The 23,176-nt window shown below is 39.7% G+C and overlaps 1 protein-coding gene across 6 annotated transcripts in view; it reads left to right on the top strand.

Annotated features, from left to right (window-relative positions):
* Positions 1-23,176, top strand: part of garnl3 (GTPase activating Rap/RanGAP domain like 3) — a 78,647-nt gene that overhangs the window by 43,408 nt on the left and 12,063 nt on the right. For 3 of the 6 annotated variants that reach the window (XM_006796794.3, XM_006796797.3, XM_006796796.2), the window contains 23 exons: positions 1,052-1,126; positions 3,035-3,134; positions 5,089-5,207; positions 7,222-7,286; positions 8,429-8,492; positions 8,657-8,683; positions 9,029-9,104; positions 10,634-10,732; positions 10,842-10,945; positions 12,993-13,101; positions 13,269-13,314; positions 13,401-13,507; positions 13,601-13,716; positions 14,149-14,271; positions 17,861-17,935; positions 18,158-18,272; positions 18,404-18,430; positions 18,558-18,662; positions 19,432-19,548; positions 21,269-21,426; positions 21,632-21,790; positions 22,217-22,283; positions 22,553-22,660. In XM_006796794.3, coding sequence (XP_006796857.1) covers positions 1,052-1,126; positions 3,035-3,134; positions 5,089-5,207; positions 7,222-7,286; positions 8,429-8,492; positions 8,657-8,683; positions 9,029-9,104; positions 10,634-10,732; positions 10,842-10,945; positions 12,993-13,101; positions 13,269-13,314; positions 13,401-13,507; positions 13,601-13,716; positions 14,149-14,271; positions 17,861-17,935; positions 18,158-18,272; positions 18,404-18,430; positions 18,558-18,662; positions 19,432-19,548; positions 21,269-21,426; positions 21,632-21,790; positions 22,217-22,283; positions 22,553-22,660 — 2,161 coding nt within the window. Of the gene's footprint in view, positions 1-1,051; positions 1,127-3,034; positions 3,135-5,088; positions 5,208-7,221; positions 7,287-8,428; positions 8,493-8,656; positions 8,684-9,028; positions 9,105-10,633; positions 10,733-10,841; positions 10,946-12,992; positions 13,102-13,268; positions 13,315-13,400; positions 13,508-13,600; positions 13,717-14,148; positions 14,272-17,860; positions 17,936-18,157; positions 18,273-18,403; positions 18,431-18,557; positions 18,663-19,431; positions 19,549-21,268; positions 21,427-21,631; positions 21,791-22,216; positions 22,284-22,552; positions 22,661-23,176 lie in introns of those variants that run through there. The other 3 variants (XM_006796799.3, XM_006796795.3, XM_035910342.2) reach the window with 2 other exon arrangements.

Here is a 23,176-nt window from a genome sequence, read left to right as displayed (position 1 = left end):
TATGTTCTGCTTAGAAAGGTTGCCAGAATGAAGCCTCTTCTCTCTAAATCCAGCACAGCTCATGTTCACAATGGTACGTCTGAACGAACCACAACACTTCTGCATATCACCACAAACACCTCACACTAACTGCCAAGCACGGCGGTGGAGGCGTCATTATTTGGGTTGTTATACCTCCACCCAAATGAAATGTGATTTTGGGATCTTAAGCGTGCGGTGAATGGTTGCCTGAAAAACCTCAATAAACTGATGCAATGTTGTGTAGAAGAGTGGGACAAAATTCCTCCAAAGCGATGTGAGAGACTGTTAAGTTATTGCTGCTAAAGGTGGTTCTACAAGTTACTGAATCATGGGCTGTTTACAGGGAGTGCACATAGTGCTGTGAAATGTGAATTAGCAAGCTAGAAAACTATAACTACACCTCAGGTCTGAAATGCTTAAATGGAAATGGTGACGTGATGATGATTCTAGGTAATATTTGGAATCACTGACTTTGCACAAAAATCAGCTGCAACTCTTTGCAAGAGAGTGACTAAGCATCAAAATTTGCCCAAATATGGGACCGTTTTTGGAAGCTGTACATAGTGAGACAGGATAGCTGAGCTGCTCTCAGGCTTTGTCTTCTCTTGTTTCACTCAGTCTCCACACTATTAACTTTCCCATTTCATCTCATGATGTCTCCTCTCTAGTGCTGCAGTAGTAAGAGGTGAGTCAGCAAGAGACAGATAATTGTGGTGATAAGTAGAGGGTGCCTGAGGAAAATTAGGAGAAAAGTTTAAAAGTTAAGAACTGTTTCTAAAGTGAAGGGAGACTTGAGTGAATAAGGGTGAAGAGGGTTAGTTGGTAACATATTCATGGAAAGGGGTTGCTAATGCTGCTGTTGTCACATGGAGGTGATGTTTTACCACGGTTCCTCTTTTTTCTGTGAGTGCAGCCGGCTCTGGTGTATTTATAGCCGGTTTATTACTGTCTGCCACAAGTCACTGTTTATCATGTGTCTCATTTTGACCATGTCTCCCTCTCACTATGTCTCTCTCTGTCTTCCTCTCAGCTGATATCCAGTGATGCAGATGGGGCCATTCAGAGGGCGGGACGCTTCAGGGTGGAGAATGGCTCCTCAGACGAGGTGCGCACTATATCACACACTTTTGTACTCAAATGCATCCTAACAAGCCTCTTGTCTCAGTCTGGCTCTCAAGGTTTTCTTGTGCTGATTTCTGGATCCATAATTGTTTTGAGGGCCTGTTTTAACTCAAGCTGATTGAAGGTGACAGAACATTTTATAAAATAATATTTTAAGCTCTTTTTCATTCGCCATTCTTTCACTAAATAGTATTAAAGCTAATTTAAGAGGTGTCTAGAGTAGAGTAATATAAAGACTGGAAGTATGGGAAAACTGATTTCCTGGTTCTGTCCAAAGTTACAAAAAATACCTTCCAGGTCCTCTAAAGCTCCTAATTACGATGTTATATAAAGGTGGTATTGATTTTCTTATCTAATGCTCAGCAGAGAGGACAATAAGTATCCCTTTAACATGACTCATGTAGCTGCCGCTACGAATTGCTTCTTCATGTGGTTCCCAAATTTGAGTTTATGACTCATCCATTAGGTCAAAAAGATATATCTAAGGGGTCACAAGATGAATAACGGATGATTAACACAATAAAACGGGCCCGTTTTATAAATTCTGGCTTTTCTCCCATAGTTGTTTTTTTTTCTTGTTAAATGCAGGCCAGTTTGCTTTCTGTAGCTGCTGAAATTGTTCACATCAAGCAATCTACAGACTCCTGGTGGACACACCATTATTTTATAGTGATATGCACAGGGGTTAGTGCGGTGCCAGAGCACAGCAAACACTTTTTTTCTCCCCTGAGGAAGTAGAATTGCCACATTTATCATAAAAGACGTTTATCATAAACCTTATTTTGTGCCAGAGAGCCCATGAAAACAAACTGACAAATTGGTCAGAGCTGTCATATTGATGTGATGATTGATTTGCAATGTCAGCTCGAGCACAGCAAGCAAACATTCCAACTTTGAAGCTGCCGTTAGCTGCAGGCTACCTTCAGAGGCTCCAGGGATTTCAAAATATTTTTTTTTTATCTGGTCTGTCTAGTGGGTTTTTTTGTGGGGGAAAAAAAGATGACATTTAAACACATTATTTTTCTTCTTGTGGCAGGTCTTTATTTACCTCACCTGCTTAAATTGATCATATACGTCATTCCTTTTTTTGACAACTATAGTCATATTTTAGTCCCTTTTGAGTTAGTGCATGATAATGTTTACACAGCCTCAACATTTCCTATATCTGTGTTTAATTAAATTCCCTTTATACTAAGCCATCCCATTTCTTATTAAGGCTTTAATTGTGAAACATTTGTTGTGGAAACGTCAGGAAGATTGTTATGTGAAGAAATACATGCACATGTACATAAAATTATTTGTGGCTATGGCATTTGTCCTCTGTCAGCTGGTTACTAATAATGTATGACAAGAGATAACTTTGAGTGAGCAGAACAAACGCTGGCCAGTACACCAGTACTGCGACTAGCTCCTGCATTTGCTGATCTTTGTTTCCTTTTTAAGTCAATTTCCAAGAATGCAGCAACAATGCATCTCTATCATGGGGCCGCCCTATTATGATTTAGTGCCTCAATTTTGTCCAACATTTTGGTATTATTTAGGATGTGATGCAATCCGCAAAGACAAAGGTTCTCTTAATCTCAAACCTTAGTCCTCCCACATTTTTAAATTGAGAGCCATGATACAAGTAATAAACAGTTACATTATAGCTTTTGCTGTATCTGATTTCCTGCCCTGTAATATAATCAGTACTGTTTTATTGTGTAACAGTTTTCCACAATGAAGACTGCTGTGACTCAAGCTGTGACTATCATTATAACATTGTGGCATATGTTTGTGTGTGTGTGTGTGGGTGTGTGTGGGTGTGTGTGTGTGTGTGTGTGTGTGTGTGTGTGTGTGTGTGTGTGTGTGCGTGTGTGCGTGTGTGTGTGTGTGTGTGTGTTTGAAACAGACTTTGGACTACACTCCAGGAACCTGGAGGAGAACCGATGTCCATCTGGAGAATCCAGAGTACCACACCAGATGGTTCTTTAAATACTTTTTGGGAAAAGGTCAGTGCTTCTCTGCTGTGCTCTGTTTAAAAAATGCACTCACGCACAGAGCTAGCATGACATAGATCAAGAAATGCCTCCGTATTTGGAAGCTTGTTATCAGCCTTGTCCTCATGCACCGCTTTTCATTCATCTAACCATATCCCCACTGAGAGTCTTAACTACACTCCAGCCCAATACGTCACCCAAGGAGAAAGCTCACTAAGGACATACAGTATCACTAGACAGACAACGCTGCACAAGATAGCACAATTAAAATTTTACCCTTAGCTTCTGAAGTGAGACTGTGCAGCAACCTAGCAACTGTGAGAAGCTGTTAGGAATTATTAGTATCGGTCACCTGTCCTGCACCTTTTTCATAATTTCTCCACCCACATTATTCCCACTCTGCATTACTTCCGTAGTCTTAAAAGCTCATTGCTGAGGTTTCCCTGTAATGAGTTTAGTGAGGAAGATCAGCTGAGAGGTGAGGTAAAGAGCAGAGATATTTGTGAAGGAAAGTTAAGACAGGAAAACTATCAGCTATGGAATAACAGAATAAGAGGCATCTTTTTCCTCTTCTGGCCAGGGTCTAATCATACTATGGCACGGGCAGTTTAAAAATGAGCCACGTCGCAAGAAATTTGGCTCGACCTGTTTTGGACCGCAGCTGAGCCATCTGTGTCTCACAGAGTCGACTGCATCGCACAAAACAACACATTATGAACTCGAGGCCAGCTACTTTAACACAAGCTTCCTGTTTGATGAAACACCCACAGTGGCACACATCTTACTGATAAGAATAAATCTCTCTGTGTCTGTTTCCCTGTTATACTCCATTAAATATGACAATAATTCTTGAGGCTGCTCAAAAAGAACGAGGCTCAGTAGTAAGCCTATAATTGGAACACAGCTTCACGTTACTGCTTACCTTAAGCTTAAAAACATCACCGATTAGGAATAAACAGAGCTTATAACCAAATAGAATAAAAGAGACACACACAGGAAAAGAAAGCATTAGCTGAGGTGAGGACGAAGAAAGAGGCAGCAGAGAACCTGCATCTAATTGGGTTTGGATGGCTGTTTGGCTTTGTTTTGGATATGTTACCCTGTCAACCAAAGAGGCAGAGGCATGAATGTGAGACTCTGCTGCGATCTGTGTAACTCTAGGTTTTAAACGAAAGAAGAGAATTTAATGAAAGAAAAGGCAGGAAGGAAGACAAAAAATGAAAAAAACATCAACAACAAAAGACTAAAATCACAGATAAAACAGCAGAGAGATGACTGGGCCCCGCCTGGAGGTGGAATAACAGTTCAAGTAGATAGCTTACTCTGTCAAAGCTCCATCTGTCAAAGTCTTCTTGGATTTTATGAATCAGTGGGGTAAAGCTGAATTTGTATTCCAAGGTATAAGTCCCAGCGTCCCACTGTGTATGGCTGAAAAGCAGAATCTTGGTTTTGGACCAGAGGACTGAGTAGCAATAGAACTTTCCAAAGCAGTTGATCAGAGTGTGGACTGACAGAAGTGAGGTTGTCAGATTAGTTAATAAAGAAGAATGTTATCTGCATATAAACTGAATTTTTGATTATGTAAATTTGTTGCTATACCTATGATGTCATCAGTCTGTCTTATGGCTGAGGCAAGAAGTTCAATGAAAAGTGCCAGAAGAGATGATGATTATCCTTATCTCGTACCTCTGTTTAAATTGAATGGGTTGGATATTAGTCCATTAGTGATTACAGATGCTGTTGGAGTGTTGTATAGGATTAGCTGTTTATGTAAGGACCAAATCCAAAATGTTATAGGAGGCAGAAATTTCCAGCTCAATTTATCATTTTTTTCCTGCATCTAGAGTAAAAATTATGGCAGGAGCTTTGATTTAATATCCATTTTACTATTGTATAAGTTAATCAGTTGAATAATCTTGATCTCTTAATCTTAATCATATCTGTAAATGATCTCTGTCCACCATAGTCCACCAAAATTATGTGGGTACGGATGCAGAGAAGAATCCCTTCTACCTATCGGTGGTCCTCTCGGACCAGAACAACCAACGTGTTCCTCAGTACCGAGCCATCCTCTGGAGGAAGACGGTGAGTTCACTGTCTATGCACCTAGCAGCAGTAATTTTAAATGCTTCACATCTCTTAGACATTCAGCATCAGTGTTGGGGAGTAACAGAATACATGTACCCCCGTTACGTATTAAAAATACAAAATATGAGTAACTGTAGTCCGTTACAGTTACCGTTTAAAAAGGTGGTATTTAGAATACAGTTACTTTGTTGAAGTAAATGGATTACACGGCGGTCTTTTCCTGTTTCATATGTTAGGCTGCCCCCTCTCTATTTTTGGTAATTCCACGCCGGTGGAAACCCAAACAAAACATGCATTAAGAGGCTCTAAAGCCTGTGTCTCAATCTCTCGGCCCATGTCACCCCTACTTGCATAATGATGTGAAAAAATATTTTCAAAAATTATTGTTCAAAAAATGATTTAATATGAAGGCAATAGGCAGAGTGTTATTGGCATAGCCCTAAATAATGTAGCCTCATGGACAGTGTAGCCCAGTTGTAAGTAAGCTATTAAGACTCGACTGTACACTGTGTTCGTGTTTTCCTCCCAAACAATAAGTTCTGTTGCAGCAGCCTTTCAACTCCTCTCTCTGTCTCTCGTTGGCAAAGTTGACCCAGACAACAAAGTAAAGCTAGTTTTCAGCTACGAGCCCGACACAGAACAGACGTATTAGCCAGAGGTCCCTTTTGGAGCCATGGGCCTGTTTTATATGCACGCGGAATAGTTTTCTATACGAGATCGCTCCAAAAAGTGCAGCCTTACCTAATGTCCACCCTACTGCTACTCATTTTATATTAAGATTTAAAAATCTGCTGGTATTAGTATGGCAAATAACCTTCAGTAATAGTACTAAATCACACAGCAATAGTACATTCATGTAGTTGTAAAAAGCTTGATAATATATTAAGTAATCCAAAGTATTCAGAATACGTTACTCTCATTGAGTAACGTAACAGAATACGTTACAAAATACATTTTGGGGCATGTATCCTGTAATCTGTAGTGGAATACATTTTAAAAGTAACCTTCCCAACACTGTTCAGGATATATGCAATACATTTTTTTTTCTGAGTAAAATTATATATAAGGTTTTATATTTTTGCAGGTATCATTAATTGAAAGCATTTTCAGCAAACTGTATCATATGACATGACTGCATTTCATTGTATTGTAAGCACTTTCTCACTGTTGGACTGGTAAATGCTGAGATACCTACTTTTCAATAGTTTCATCAAATAGCTGCAGCCCAATGAGATGATCAACAAAAAATCATCGTCTGTAATCTTAAAGAATAATTCACAAACATTTATTCTCTTTAAAATCTTAATCTGTAAAGCAAGTTAGATAAATGTAGCGGCAGTCGTGGAGTCTAAATTCCCATAAAATATAAAGTCTTTCCTCCAACTAAAAGTGCAGGTATTAAAAGTTTTAGCACACTGGTGCAAAGATTAATCCTAAACACCGACATTTTCTGCTTAATTAAACAGTTGTGGGAGGTGTGTTTTTTGTTCCTCAGATCTAAACATGGAAAAGCACAAAATGTGCAAAGTCCCTTAAAAATAGTCTTTAAGGCACTATGCTACTCCCCTTTTGAGTCACCGTTTGTGTAGGTGTGTGTGTGTGTTAGAGAGAGATTCATGATTATTATGGTGTGCATCTAGTTCTGTGATTCAGTTTCATGACCAAGATAGCTTGGATCTAATTTTGCCCTCCAGCCTCGTCTGGAACCTGATTAGGGTGATGCACCTCCGCTGCCTGATCACATTGATTTATCTTGTTTCTGTCAGACTCTAACTGGTACAGGATGTTGTTGTTGAACAGAACAACTTTGTCTTCTCTTGAATTGCTTCTATTTAATCTTTTAAGTCCTCTGTAATTATTCTGCAAGTAGTTGAAAAATCTCTTTTGTGGTCTGAATTTCTAAATACACACACCAAAAAATGTACTAATTATTTCCAAAATGAACAGATGTATAAAACCCACTATGTTATAATATGATAATCACTGATCTGTGTCACTTTTGTTCACACAGGGAACTCTGAAGATCTCCCTTCCCTACAGCCCAACAAAAACACTATCAGTCAAGTCCATACTAAGGTGAGACGTGCAGCTCTGACCTTTTAGTCACTACTCTTTATACCCTCTTTCCAATGCATGAATGAGATTTTATATTGTTGTTTTCTCATTCTACAGTTCAGATGTAATTATTTGCATTGCACAATGTAACTGAACTCAGAACAAAAGAAACATTCAAATCAAATCAAATCAAATCAAATCACAGCAATACAAGGTAAAGATCTACAGCAGTAGAGAAATAACCCCAACAGATGACCCCCTATGTGCAAGCACTCGGTGACAGTGGGAAGGAAAAACTCCCTTTTAACAGAAACCTGCAGCAGATGGTTGAGGGGGAGGAAGACAGGGGAAAATACACACTGTGGAAGAGAGCCGGAGTTTGACGTGAACTAATGATTAAATGTAAAGCAGTCAGTCAGAGAGTGAAAAAATGTGAGAGACGAAAAAACAATCAGTGCACTATGGGAAGCTCCAAGCAGCCTAGGCCTAGTGCCGCATAACTAAGTTAAAGTTTTAAGCCTAATCTTAAAAGTAAAGGGGCTGTCCGTGTCCTCTAGCCAAAGTGGGAGCTGGTTCCACAGAAGAGAGACCTGAACGCTGCATCCCATTCTACTTTTAAATAACCTAGGAACCACAAGGGAGCCTGCAGTGTGAGAGTAAAGTGCTTTATATGATGGATTACTAAAAGGTCTTTACGATTTTATGGGATCTGATTATTAAAGACCCTGTATGTGAGGAGAGGGTTTTTAATTCAATTCTGTATTTAACAGAGAGCCAGTAAACAGAGGCCTATATGGAAGAAAATGTTGAAAGAATATGCAACATTTGTATAATTTCACCAGAACTTTACAAATATTTCCTGGTAATTCTTTTCCCTTCAGCATTTTATTTTCAGCAGCAGATGTCATCAGTGACTGGTAACAAGATATTAAAATATGTAGAAAACAGAAGGTTTGAGATTTTAAATTACTCAAGGCTAAGTTGCTGCACAAACTCTAAATGAATAGAAATGGTTCAAGCTAGATGGGAAATCCCCTGTATCAGGTTTTAATGAGTGTTAACCTTTGGGCTGTTTGTCTTTTGTCAACCCTAAACACTTGGGGTTTTTGTCTCTGTTTCTTCCACTCCTCCTTTTTCTGCCCCTCCTGCTCCTGCCTGTACAGTGCAATGAACATGGACAGGTTTGAGAAAGGCCCCAGGGAAATCCTCAACCCAGAGATTCAGAAGGTGAGAATGACACCAGCACAACAGCAGGCTCTTAATGAAATATAGCACCGACCCATTTCATGCCAACCCGGATCAGCAACATCTAAACGTCATAATGTCCTTAGGCTGTGTCATCTCTAGCTGTAGTGCTGGTCAGTGACAGTTGTTGTGTCCTCTTTCCCCAGGACCTGTTGGTGTTGGAGGAACAGGAGGTATGAATATGATATGTTTTTCATGAGATAATTTAGCATATCTGCAGTAATCCTGGAATTTTCTGTCATTAATACAGTTTGATTTTCTTTTTTTCTAGTGTTCTGCATGTTTGAGTCTATATGTCTCTTTTATATGCTGAAATGGTTGCATGTGTACAACTACAATTGTTCTTTCAAGTGTTATGCAGATTAATGTTTTTCTTTCTTGGTCATCAGTATTTAGCCTTTCTTGTTACCTTTTGTGGATCTTTTGTTTAATCTATTACATGTTATTTTACACATCTTAAAAAAAAGTATAATTTATTTTGCATTTTTAATCTCTAATCTAACTCAATTTTCTTTTAGGGTTCTGTCAACTTTAAGTTTGGTGTGCTGTATGCCAAAGATGGACAGCTCACAGATGACGAGATGTTTAGTAATGGTAAATTCTGCTATGCTCATTTATTATTTAGTGTTCAAATTAAAGACTGTATATTAAAAAGGACAGTCACTGTGACATCAACCATTTATGAGTGTATTATCATGTTGAAGCTTAAAATGAACAATTAGGTTGCTGCAATCCATCTTTGGGCGTCATCATTTTTGGTCACTAGCGCTAGCTTGTTTAGCCCTTAAACGCCGACAGGAGTGCCCTTAATTCCATTTGCATAACTATTTTTAAATCCCGGTAGACCCACAATCAAATAAGATAAGGCATTTTGACATGAAAACCGAGGAGTTTACTTACATATCATGCATTCAACTTGTCCCTGGCCGCAGTTTCCTTCAACTAATGGGTTTGCAAAAATAGCATCAGAAGAAATCCAGACACACGCTTTGCAGATCTGATCAGCTGTCCATTGCACTTCCTATGCTGGAATAAACATCATCACATTATCAGCATGAACTAACACGTCTGCGATTTACTGTGAAAACCAGAAATTATGTCATTTTTGCAGGAATTTTTCTTTTTTTTCAGGGCCATTTAAAGATCCGCTGGTGCTAATGAAAGTTATGTTTGACGTTGTGCCTTTTTTACACTTAGAACTTTGATTTCACTGTTGGAAATAGTTTTACGGAAGAGGATTAGGGCTACTGAAAGAAAAAAAAAGTGGGCAAGTCTTTCTTTTTCTTCTTTTCCTGAATTCTGAGATTAAAGTCAGAATTCTGAGAAAAAAAAACAATTCTGATGAAAAAGTCAGAATTCTAACTTTTTCATCAGAATTATTTTTTCTCAGAATTCTGGAAAAGGAGAAAAAGAAAGACTTGCCCACTTTTTTTCCCAGTGGTCCTAATCTTCTTCCGTATAGTTTATTTTGATGCACATGCAGGTTTTTTTGCACAATAATATCTATTTTTGTTTTTGTTGCAGTTTACAAAAAAATGTAAAACTGAAATAATGAAGTCCAAATGAATTTCCTGTGGTTGAAAACTATTTTATTCAACTTTTTTTGCATTTAAAATTTTGAGGGCTACACCTTTGATATTTCTGTAACTAGAAAAATGCGTAAGCAAAACAAAACCGATTTTCAATTTCTTTGTAGTTTATTAGAGTTTTTAGTAATTTATGTAGTTACTATGGACTTGATACATACATATTATTCAAATTTGGGATATAAAGGTTGTATTGATGCATAGCAACTTGAAATGCTCTTAAAAAAGGCACTACAGCATGTAAAAATATAGAAAACATAAAGTAAGCTCTGATGGCCTTGTTAAAGGATAGGCTTAAAACAGTTAGCAAGATGACAAGACTTTCTATAACCTCATTAATGTTACTAACCAAGCTAGCTTTTTCACCTTGTTTACAGTTTTCATGTTAAGCTAAGCTAAGCTAAGCTTAGCATATAAACTTAAGAGTGGTGTAGATCTGGTCACCAAAAGTGTACTTTTTCCAAAATGTCAAGTTAAAATAAAAAACACTACATCCCACAATAGAAGATATCTGCTTAGTGACTTGTGTTGTTGCAGAGACGGGAAGTGAGAACTTCGACAAGTTTCTCAGTCTGCTGGGTGATACCATTACACTGCAGGGATGGGCAGGTTACCGAGGAGGGTTAGACACCAAGAGTAAGAATGTGCACCGTTTGATCACATAACAAAACATCACATTCAAAAGGAGGCCATCCATTAAGGGTTTTTTTTCCTCTGTGTTATGTTATACTGTTTTTGTCTGCAGATGACACTACAGGAATTAAGTCCATCTACACAGTGTATCAAGGTCATGAGCTCATGTTCCACGTCTCCACTATGTTACCCTACTCTAAAGAGAACAAACAGCAGGTGCGTTACAAGTGTGGTTGTACACATTTGGTCTCTGTTTTTTTGCAACACTTTTAGTGTTTTCTCGATTTCATATATTTTTACATCGTTGTTTTTTTTACAGTCAGTCACTATGTCTCTTTCATCATTGGTCTAGATCAGGGGTGGGCAATTCCAGGCCTCGAGGGCGGTGTCCTGCAGGTTTTAGATATCACCCTGGGTCAACACACCTGAATCACATGATTACTTCATTACCAGGCCTCTGGAGGACTTCAGGACATGTTGAGGAGCTAATTTAGCCATTTAAATCAGCTCTGTTGGTTCAAGGACACATCTAAAACCTGCAGGGACACCGGCCTTCGAGGCCCGGAGTTGCCCACCCCCTGGTCTAGATGAAATATTGTAGTATGGATACATGAGATAAGCATTTGTACAAACATTCATGATGTTCAGAAGAATCGTTCTAATAGTTTTGGTAAAACCTTGAAGTTGTGGTTTTCTGTGAAATATCTTTTTTAGATTTTTAGCCAACATCAGCTGATGGCTCCTGATACCCTGCCCCATTCTGCGCAGGGGTTTTAATGATCTCTTTCCCCACCTCTGACTTTATATGTGTTAGACCACCAGTCATAAAACCAACAAAACACAAAAATTTTAAAAATCTGTCAAAAACACATTTATTTATTAGACAGTTAACAAACTGAATCCATGCACCATTTCAGCCAGCCCACTGGCTTTCTCTCAGAAGTTGGAAATTAGTTAAGCTTTAAATTCAACCTCAATAGCTCATGTTTCCATTCAGGAATGCAAGTAACTCACTGTAATTTGGCATCTTAATCAAAAAATAATAATTTCCTTTAATATTTTACCTGTTTTTTTTTTTTGAATATAAAACGGTACATTTCAAAATCCATCAATAAAAACAATAATTATAGTTTAGCATTAAAAATATAATTTTGATTACAGAGCTTGCTCAAACTGATGCATTAACCATTACACAAACAAATAAAAGAAAAGAAACATGGTAATGACCAGTTCAATCACTTAGGGCAGCTGTGACATAAACCTGACATTGCACTCTGAAGGCTGGGAAGCCATACACAGCTACTGCCTGTAGCACGTCTCATTAAATACTGAAATCATACAAAAGTGGCAAAAATACCAGGAGACTGACAACACTGTTGTTCAGTACTCCTTTCAATGTCTATTTCTGTATCTTTATGTATACAGTTGTTATGTATGCATAAGGGAGTGCTGTGGCACGAATGCAGTAGAATCCTGTTAGAATAGGAGGAGAAGAATAAAAAGAAATGGGCATCGTTGCCTCCTTCTGAAATCCCAGTTTTTTTAGGTATGATTTCAAAGGGCTGCTGCTTAGCAAATCTGACACATCTTGAGATATTCGTTCTGGTAGAGATTAATAAGGAATAGTCTGTGCCTGTAGTGCATGTGGGTGCATGACTGAGAAGAGCTCCAGTCACACTTTATATCACACCTTAGTGTTGGTGTAATGTAAAGTCAGATTGTTTTAACTGGTGAAGGTGTTGTGTTAATCATATACAGCAATACTTCTGTATTGTTTGATATGAAAGAAATATATTTTTACTGGTAATGGGACCAAGAGAGTCTCAGACTAGACTTTGGGCATTTTTACATGATTGTATAGGTTTAAAATCTGACATTTTGGCTTAGTTTTAGTCCTGGAAGAAAAGAAACTCAGTAAATTTTAATAGATGATCGGTGAATTTAGGACAAACATACTGCATGACACAAAGTGCATGCATTTGTGTAGTCTCAAAAACACTGGTAAAGTATTTGGGTGGCTGATTTGACCTAGCAAATCACAGGAATAATGCTTCTATAGCTCCAGAACCTGCCCAATAATGACCATGTTTCAAAGTCAAAGAATTTATTGGTCATCATCTGTAAATGCAGTTCTGTATTGCCATTTATTAAAATAATAATTATTGGTAGATAATTCCTGTGACACATAAATTGCAGGGTGCCGAGGTTAATTTGCCGTGTTTTTCCTTATCTCGGTGTCTCTCTTGTTCATCTATTCTGTCAGGTGGAGAGAAAGAGGCACATTGGAAATGACATTGTTACCATAGTATTCCAGGAAGGCGATGATGCCTCGTCATCCTTCAAGCCGTCTATGATCCGATCACACTTCACCCGTATCCTTCACATGGACAGCGACTGTCACAGAGATTAAGTGGTAGCCAACAACATGAGCCATGTTTACACCAGCTTGAGATAATGAAGTCATATCCACATCAGAGCAGTGGAACTGTATGTGTTTGACTGTATGTGGTTTAATTGTTTCCTTTACTTTCACATCTAGATATTTTTGCATTAGTTAGGTACAATAGCCAGAATGACAGTTACAGGTGAGTGTGTTTGGTTTACAGAAGAGTCGATGAAGTCACTTGATCTGCGGCTTTTTACGATCTCATATGTGTGCTCTCTGCCGCAGGTTAAAGATCTTCTCAGAGGAAAGCGTTCCACTGTTTGGACCCCCTCTCCCATCCCCACCTGTATTTACCGATCACCAAGAATTCAGGGACTTTTTATTAGTCAAATGTATGAAAGTGTTCAAAAAAAGTTCATCAGATATGCTGACATATTTGCGTCCCCTCTGTCTCCCTTATACTGATCTTCCCTCATCTCCTTCAGTAATCAATGGAGAGAAAGCCACACTGGAGACACCGACGTTTGCCCAGAAGCGTCAGCGGACCCTCGACATGCTGATCCGCTCGCTCTATCAAGACCTCATGCCTGACCTGCACAAGGTACAGCAGCGTTTCCGTCCACGACTCTGCTGCAGAGACCCGTTGTTGTATTTTTTTTTGCCATCTATCCACTCTTCTCCTCCTGACTCCTCCTTGTCACTTCAGTCGCTTGCAGCGACTGGAGTCGCTGCTGATTTGTCCTCTGCTGTATTCCACTGCAGCCTCCGCATACTGCACCACACTCCACTGGATTCTGCTGCAATGCTGACTTTCTCAGCAGGGCTCTCTCTCCTCACATCACTTTAGTTCTTATATCTGTTGTTTTTTCCCCTCCTTTCACTGTTGCTCCTAATACAGCTTAGTTCAAGCAGTGCACTGTTCACTCTTGCTGTTCTCACTTCACTTCTAAGACCGTTGTTGCTTTTCTTTTTCTCTCTCCGTGTGGCTGCATGTGTGCACACATGTGTCACATTTTGTGCGTTCCATGTTTAGGTTCCCTTTTCTCCCCAGAACATGTTAAACAGACGGTCCTTCAGCGATGTGCTGCCCGAGTCTCCAAAGTCGGCACGTAAGAAGGAGGAGGCACGCCAGGCTGAGTTTGTCAGAATAGGGCAGGTAACTAAGTACTGAGCACACAAAGACATGTAAAATAGCCTCATGTGATCTGTGAGAAACACCAAAGAACATGTACACATGCAATTCTGTGCAAGTCTTAAGCCACCTCTCATTTTCATTCATTTTGCTATGGGAGATAGGTGCAACAGTTTATTGAAATATGTGCAAACATATATGGAAATACAGCATATATAAGAAAACATAGTTTGTACAAATTTAATGAGCTCGAAAGTCAATATTTGGTATTACTACTTTCAGTCTGAACTCTCTCAGGCAGTCCTCAGGAACAGTTCTCGGATACATCAGTTGCCACTGATTTGTGGTCCAGTTCTTGTGTTATTTGACATAAACAGAGGGAGGGCCTAAAGACATATATCTGCTGTAGATAGCTTTTAGGTTTGGCACTTCTTTTGTCCTCCACTTATCCAGTTTCCTCAGATGTTTTAAGAACAAACTGCACACCATGCCAAGAGTTTGGCTAATAGTTATTTGGGAATCACCTTGTTGTTGCAAAAATGCTATTTTATGCCTGTCAGACTGTGTTATCATTAACATTTTTGTAGATTCACTGAAGAAGTAGGAGCAAATTAGAAAGAAATTAGAACAGAATTAGAAGAAGAAAAACAAACTGAAAGTAGTCTGAAAATAGTCAGGTAAAAGGACAAAACTGAAAAGGAGAGAAAAAGCTGCCAATGTCCAAACAAAAGCTTTGAAAGATGTTCAGAAAGACTAAAGAGCTGTTGGTCAGCTCCATATATAGAAATCGTGGTTTAGTATTGTAGAAATGACATTGCAGACCTTGAACAAGTCAAAGTATTTTTTTACATGATTATTGTTCACAAAATCAGCTTTGATCGGCTTCTATTGTAGTGAACACTTCAGACTTGAGCTGTAATCAGAGGCTTAATTCAGAAAGAGGAACAAATTGTTTTTCTGTCTATGCTGAAAAACATCATTGAGCTTTATACAGCCCTATACACTCCCTTTCTCCACCCTGGCAATATTTGGGCTTTTTTGGTGGGGGCGTATTTACTTTATGGGTCATGTATTTTTGATATAATTTCCAGGAAACTTTCCAAATGATTTAGCTACTCAAAGAAATTAAAAAGGGTGTTAAATTTTTTCTCCTACTCATAAGAGAAAAAAGTGCTTCCACAGTTACCAGCTTCTTCTGTTTGATGTTTTAAGAAAAGTAATAATTTGTAAGGCAAGTGAAAAGTAAATGCTAATCGGAGTTGCCTGGGACGTCAAACAATAATCCAAAACTAAACAGAAAAGGTACCAGAGTCACTTCAGTCTGGTCTTTAGAAATGAAACTGCCTAGCATGGGTTCGTGTATTTTGCTCTATTCTCTTTGTTTCCCTCTAAAAATGCAAATGTAATGAGTGCTGCCTACCACTGCAGGAGAAACTACCCTCTCTCAGTCATTAATGAGGAAGCTCTTTGTACTGATTGGGTTTCAAAGGCTGAATGAACTGAACACCTGCTTGCAGAAGGATAAAGAAGGAATAATAATCTAAGAAGGTCACTGTGTGGCTGATATACCAGATATACTCACACTGGGAAAAAACCTTACAAAGCACCATACATGGCAATGAACCCGGATGACCATTTTTTTTGTCAGGCTGGGAGTGGGTATTTTTGATGTGATCACTCATACAGTTTCAGAGTAATGTGACCGTCACCATGAGTTAAATTATAATAAATCAATAATTGCCCTCATAAACCGAATACATCAATAATTTTACTACAATTTGTTCTTCTTTTTTTTTTGATCAACTTGAAAATCTATCCAAAGTCCAAAGGTTTGAACTGAGTAGTACTAATAATGCCTTCATCTTCACTCATTGTTTTATAATAGTCTATATGAGCCTTAAAAACTAGACACTAGTTATAACAGCTGTACCCTGTAGAAAAAACCTGTTGGAGGAAATTAGAAACCATTTATAGTCGACTCTAAAAGAGCAGCTGTTTATTAATCTTAGTAATTCTCTCTTTTTCTCTTTGTTTGTTGTCCTTGTTTCCTTTTCTTTACGTAACTGTTCTATCTCGTTTCTACTGTTCTCGACGTATAAATACAAAGCTTAGGTATCGACGTGCTCTTCTATAAAGCATTAAAACAGTGGAAGACTAACATCTTCGGTCATTGATTGTTCAGTTATTTTAGGGACAAGCCATTTGTCAGCTAAACTGACTCACAGTGGGGTCAGTCACTGTGTTGTGCACGTAGTACACAGTGATGTCATGTTCCCCATTAATGTCTCATAAATCTGAATATGATTTCTCATGGATCTGTTCTGAAGGATGCTTTAGTATGCTGTACGGCTAAGCCACCGCAGTGGTGGTTTGTATTGATCTCATCATCTCCAGATTGCCTGTTTATGCAGGCATGGTAATGCTTTGTGCAGCTTGGATTGGCACTTTCAGTCAGATGGTTGCAGCTTGCACATTTGTACGAACTGTGTTTGAATTCTGAAACGGCTTTAACCTTTGATGCATTATGACTTTTCTTTTTGTACAGTTACCTTCTTGAGCCGTCTGTCACAGATCTCAGAGCCTAAATAAGCATGAAAAACAAGCAATGTCAGGCCAAATAGCAGTAATAGAAAACAGCATGCGTATTTCAGCAAGTTAGGGCTCATTTATCTTGCGCAAGGTCCACGAGTGTGAAAGCCGAGACGTTATTTAAATAACAGATAAATGCCATAAAATGCAATTTCCTCCACCAAGCAGAATGTTGGAGAGGATATAAAGTATCCAGTGTGTCATTAAAAAACACAGAGAATGACTGTGATAGATGCTAGCTCATTGGCAAGCTACCTGTGTACAGCTACATGATGGAGCCCAAAAGATAGAAAAATACATAGCAGTTCATCAAGGCCTCATAATAGCCACATATAACATCAAAATATATGTTTTAAAAATGCCCCTTTAGTAGCACATAGATTGATCCTGTTTATTGAAAGAACTCAATTTCAGTGGCTGAAAAAGAACTACTTAACTCTTTACCCCTAGATACCCTGTTAGAAGCAACCCTCTGATTGGTTCATGTCATATTTCAGCCTGCCTATTGAACAACATGAGTGGATGTGCATCAGAAATGAGTGAGGATGGTCTCTATTCATGCAGGTACCCTAGGGAAATCCATTTATTCTAATGGTCATTGAACCGCATCCTTATTGATATTTACTAAGGCGTCAAAACTTGCCATTGATGATGCAGAGTAGATCGTCAGATCACCTTAATGGGGAAAAGAGTTCAAGAAACAGAAATATCTCAAAAAATGTGTATATTTGTGTAGGTCTGAACTTTATTTTTCATTCTGTCCTGCCTCATTTGAGGTTGGAAAATACAGAGTAACTATAAATCTGTTTATAAAAGAAATCATCGTTACCGCTAACGACCACAGCGGTAAAATGCCGCCTTCTCATCGTGGCAACAGCGTGAATTTTACGCTAACATTAGCTACATGGGAGCAAATCTTGATTTCAGATGTCAGACACTGTGGTGATGCAAGACTTCAGACTTCCATCGGTGCAGAATTCAGAGGTTACGCCGTGTGTCATATCTGATGCCGTTTCTTCCCCAGGCCCTCAAGCTGAAGACCATAGTGAGAGGCGATGCGCCAACTAGCCTCGTCACCACAGGCTTGTGCAGAAAAGAGGTGAGGCGCACATCTTTAAAGCATCTCACCGCCTTGATCTTAATACTTGAAAGAACCTTTGAATTTTCTGCCATTACAAAACAACTTCATGTTTGAAATGTTTAAAAAGCACTTAATGAAACTGGGGGGGTGGGGGGGGTTAAATTTATGATTTATTTGTAGTCCTATCAAACCAAGTGAATATTAATCCTATTTTGCGCTGTATCAATATGTGTGTTCCAGCCATGGGAGTCCCAGTTGTTCTGCAGCACATTCCCCTATGATATCGTGTGCGCTGACTCCTGGGGTCAGTCAGTGCTGGTTGCCACAGACGCAGCAGGGGTCATGCTGCTCGATGGTGAGGTCACTCTAATCAATACGCCCTGTGCCATCTAAATTAAAGCACCCATGCATAATTGTTCAATACTCAGCAGAATGTCGAGAGCAGCAGCTAACATGATGATGGTAATGATGTTGTCCCTGTTTCAGGCCCTGATCCAGCAGGGTTAGGCATTGGTGAGTGACACAATCAATATTTTCTTATTTAAAGGCTCTTTCTTTTTTTAATCCCTACTTGGGGTGGGGATTTTTCTTTTTAATTTGAATCTTTCTTTAATCATGTGATTTGTGACTTGTCTTTCAGAGCCACAAAGCCTTCCCCCAGTGCACGTGTTTGACAGAACCATGGTGGTGAAGCAGATGCACGTTCTCGAGCCTCAGGACCTGCTTATCACCCGCACTGACAAAGGTAGGCTTAGACCACTGGGAGGATACTGCTAAGCACTGCCTCCCTGCACATCAGAGATCTCCTGTCATCCTTTGAAATCCTCTTTTTGACTCACAGCACTATTTGCAGCAGATTGTCTTTATTTTTGTTCTTTTTCTTCACCTTACATTTTATCTGTCTTTTCCTGTGTGCGTTAGTGTTTACACGTTTGCCCACCTCCACTGGTCCGGTGAAAACATCGATCCATCGCCGAGATCTGAGGAAGCTGACCTGCACAGAACGAGTCCCTAAAGGGGTTCTGTGTGCATGTGTATACAGAAGAGTGTCTGTTTGTCTGAAGAACCACATAGACTGTGGGAGTGCAGGGGGTTATAAAGTACTAAGAGATATCCAGACAGGCAGACAGATAAAATTAAACACAGAGGGTGACTAAGATTCAAAGGACACACAAGTAGTTCAACCGAGACGTGGCTGTGTACTAACAAACAGCAGTTGGACTTGTCTGATGTTTGCTTTAACTGTGAAAGAATGTAAATGGTTGATCTGCAGATGATTAACAAGTAGGGATCGTCCAGGTTTAATAGTCATTATGCGATGGCAGGCATTTGTCACGACTGTGTGTGGGCTTTGATGAAGCTTCTGCGAGTGCGCCAGCTTTAAGAAGCCTTCTAGTAATTCTCCTGCAATACCACGCCATTGCATGGCCGTGGGAGGATGCTAAATAAGAACTAGCTAATTGAGGGTAGCCTTTGTGCAGAAAAAACAGAAGAGCTTTTTGTTTTGTTTCCAGGAAAGGATGCTCGGCTTTATGTGTTCAGACTCAGCACGATCAAGAAAGGCCTGGAGGAGAGGCAAGTCATCAGGGGCAAGTGCGACAGCCGGGAAAACAAACTGGAGAAAACGAAAGGTAAAGCACAAGATCTGCAAGAATATGCACACAGTTGCACAGAATGCAAACCAATCCTCACAGTGAAAAAGGTAAATACACTTATGCAAGATAGAAAAATCTGCTTGAATTTGACAGAAGTTGAAAGCATCAGATAGTTCCCCATCCGAACACCTGTGATAAATTTTTCCCCCTGTTAATACCTTTAGGTTTATTTGAGGATAATATGAGACTACAAAATTGCTCTTTTTGTCAGAATCCTTCAACAGCAGCTCAAGTGTGAAATAGACATGCATGCTTAAATTCAAGCCATCATGAAAATAAATGTAAAAACATTTAAAGAGACATTTCCAAGACATTTAAATGTTGATACATATCAGCTACCTAGCTTAATTGTTTCTGGCATAAAAGGAGCCTGAAATGTACTTCATACATTGGTCATTCACGACTCCTTGGCTTTAAATCTATTATTTCCCCCTGCTGGTAATGCAACTTAAGCATGTGGTGGACTAGTGTGTCTATTACCCCTTAAGGTGCTTTAAATTGTAAGGTCAAGATGCTAAAATAACACAAATCAGGCAACCCACTATAAGCAAGCATTCGGCAACAGTGAGAAGGAAAAACTCCCTTTTAACAGGAAGTAACCTCCGGCAGAACCAGGTTCAGTTGGGAGTGAGGGGAGTGAGACAGGAAAAAAGGCATACTGTGGAAAACAGCTAATTTGATGATGAAACCTTTTACATTCAGATCAACGTTAAAACCTATTTTAAGACAGATTGGATCGACTGATAGCATCTCGCCATGCTCCTGTTGGTATAAACAGGAGATAAAGAAGTTTCTACTTGGGAACCTACTTCTCCACTGGCCTCTGGCAGGTGTTGCTTCCTATCACACTCCGATGTAGCTCCAGAGCCACAGCCACCCCATAAATGTGGAAGAATGTGGTGGCTTAAGCAACCAGCACAGCTTTAAGTAAAAAAGTAATCTAATTAGCATCTGTAAATATATAAACTTCTGCAAATTAACACATTTGATTGTTTTGCTATCAATTGTATGAATGTGGAAATGAAAGAGCGATTCAGTCAGCTGCGTTAGGCACAAACCTAGGGGAGGAGTCAGAGAGAAACTCTGGGTTTGTTAAAGAAAATCTGCCAGTGAATAGAGTCTGTGAATAGCCCAGGGATTAGGGAATCCTCATCTCAGGGTTAGCAAACTCTGTTTTCTGGAACAGGCCTGTGCTTCATCATATTAGGCGCAGCCAAAGCCACAGTGCTGGCCTGAGATGGACATATGAAGAAATCCATGCCAAGCTGACAACAGCTCAATGCAAGTAGAAAAACTTGGAAAACGAGCTTTTCGAGCAGATTGAAACCTGAGCTTTTGGCTTACAGACATAAAAAATGTCTTTGAGCTGTAAATATTGTTCATCTGTGCAAATGTTCCTAAAGAAGTAAACATCTACATTTCTGACCTGTTGAAGGATTATCTGAATATGTTTATGAGGTTGTTTACAGGGTTAACAAGTATCTAATCAATTCTGAAGTACAACCTTGATGAATCTCCTTTTTACAGTGTACACACAAATACACACACAGTGTTATAGCCACTGGTGTCATGCCAGCTGTCTGAGCGGCATGCATTGATCTGCGGGACGATGCCAGGGAACGACACCTGCAGCAGCAAACATCCATTATAGTTTCCATCTCTTTGTCAGCCTCCCCTCTCATCCACTTTGTCCTAGGTTGCCATTTGTACTCTATTAACACCCACCACGGCTCAGAGCTGAGGATAGTAGCAGCCATCAGGAACAAACTCCTCCTCATCACCAGGAAACATCCGCGTTTCAGCGCCGTCGCCACAGGAGCGGATTCTCCAGTGGAGGAGTTTCAGTACATACGGGTAAATCAAAGTCCACATGAGCAAAGAGAAGGTGGAAAAACAGCATATGAATCAAGCATGTACATTGTAACCAATACCCAAATGTAATGGGGGCGAAAAAAGAGTCTAATTATCTATCAAACAGAGGAGGGTGAAAGAAGAACGAAGACAGGAGTGTAAAAGTAAAGAGTGCTAATGTTAACCATGTGTACCACGCTCCCATTAGGAGATCTGTCTGTGCGACCCGCCGGTGGTGATGTCGCTAGTGGACGGTCCAACCGGGGAAAATGATAATATGATTTGTGTGGCCTACAAACATCAATTTGACCTGATCAATGAGAGCACTGGAGATGCCTACCGGCTTCATCACGCAGAGGCCAACAGGGTGAGGCACACAGGCACACACACACAGACACACATATTAGCGGCTTTCTCTTTGCTTTCTTGCATTTCTATGTGATGTTTATTGAAGCCAAACAGGACTGAAACCTTTAGTTAGCGGCTTTATTTACCTCCTGATTACCAGCCTGCTTGGGTGAATCAAACATTGTCATTCACAGCCATCAGCTGGGGAGGCGAGAGAAGGGAGAAATGGATGAGCAGGCTGTAGGATGAACAGCTGCCTTAATAAAGCATCTCATTCTGCTTTCTATGTAGAGAAGAGTAAATCTGTAGCTGACATGCAGTGTATCTTCTGTATTGCCCTGAGGGTGCTGACCTGACATTATTTGTTAAAAACAGTGTCTCCTATTTGACCTTTCGCCTCTGAACCATCTTTGATTTCACTAAACTGACTTCTTTGTGCCTGCAGGTAAATTTTGTAGCGGCCATTGATGTGTATGAAGACGGGGAGGCAGGTCTGCTGTTGTGTTACAACTGTGAGTGCCCCCCACCACCATCCTTCTCTTGACTCCAGACATTTCAGATGTTGTGTAATGTCAGCTATCTTTTCCTCTGCTACTGGAATAAAAATCATTGCACAGAGACAGCTCCAGAATATTAAGAGTGAGGGAGCTTTTTATCCCTCTGCTTCAGCTATATAAAAGGACAAAAGGCTGTCTGCCCTCTTCGAGTCACAATAAAAGGCTGCTGTCGATCGTGGTGTAACATAAATACCTTTAACCTGAATCCTGTGTGTCTTTTGCAGATATTTGTTACTATAAGAAAGTTTGTCCGTTTAACGGCTCCACACCGATGATCCAGTCCAACACCTCGGATTTCCACTTCAGCTGGAACCAGATGCCCAATGCTATTGGTAGGTTGCCACGGCAACAGTTCTCGGGGCCCCACCCTGCCCATTGCCGCTGAGCTTTGTGTCACCATGGAAACGTCATGTGTAATCACAAGCGTCCGACTGGCCCAAGTGATTACTTGTGCGTGTGTTTCTGTGTACATTTTATTATTAACACAGAAGGTGATGAAAAAGAAAAAAAAAGCTGGTGTTAAACCTGTAACCCTGGCACTGCTCATAACAAAATGCTGCCCCTCTGGCCTCCTGTGCATCCGTAATGTGTCCTGCTTTAATATGCACATACACACTAAAGCCAACAGTGCAGAGTAATTTTCATAATTTAAAAAAAGTAATCACACCCTTTTGATATAGTATGCTGGGTCAAAATCTATACTTTTCTGTGTACAGTGGTTCCTCGTTTATCGCAGTAGTTGCCCATTTCTGGTGAGACTTTGCTGAACAATAGATGGATTTGCTGGATTTTTATTTCCTATTTCTTAATGGCATTGCTTCCATATCAGATAGTCTCCCATGTCTTCT

The sequence above is a fragment of the Neolamprologus brichardi genome, chromosome 7 (genome assembly GCF_056152115.1).
Source record: "Neolamprologus brichardi isolate AB-2024 chromosome 7, ASM5615211v1, whole genome shotgun sequence".
Taxonomy (NCBI): Eukaryota; Metazoa; Chordata; class Actinopteri; order Cichliformes; family Cichlidae; genus Neolamprologus; species Neolamprologus brichardi.
This window is presented reverse-complemented; position numbering and strand designations above follow the sequence as displayed.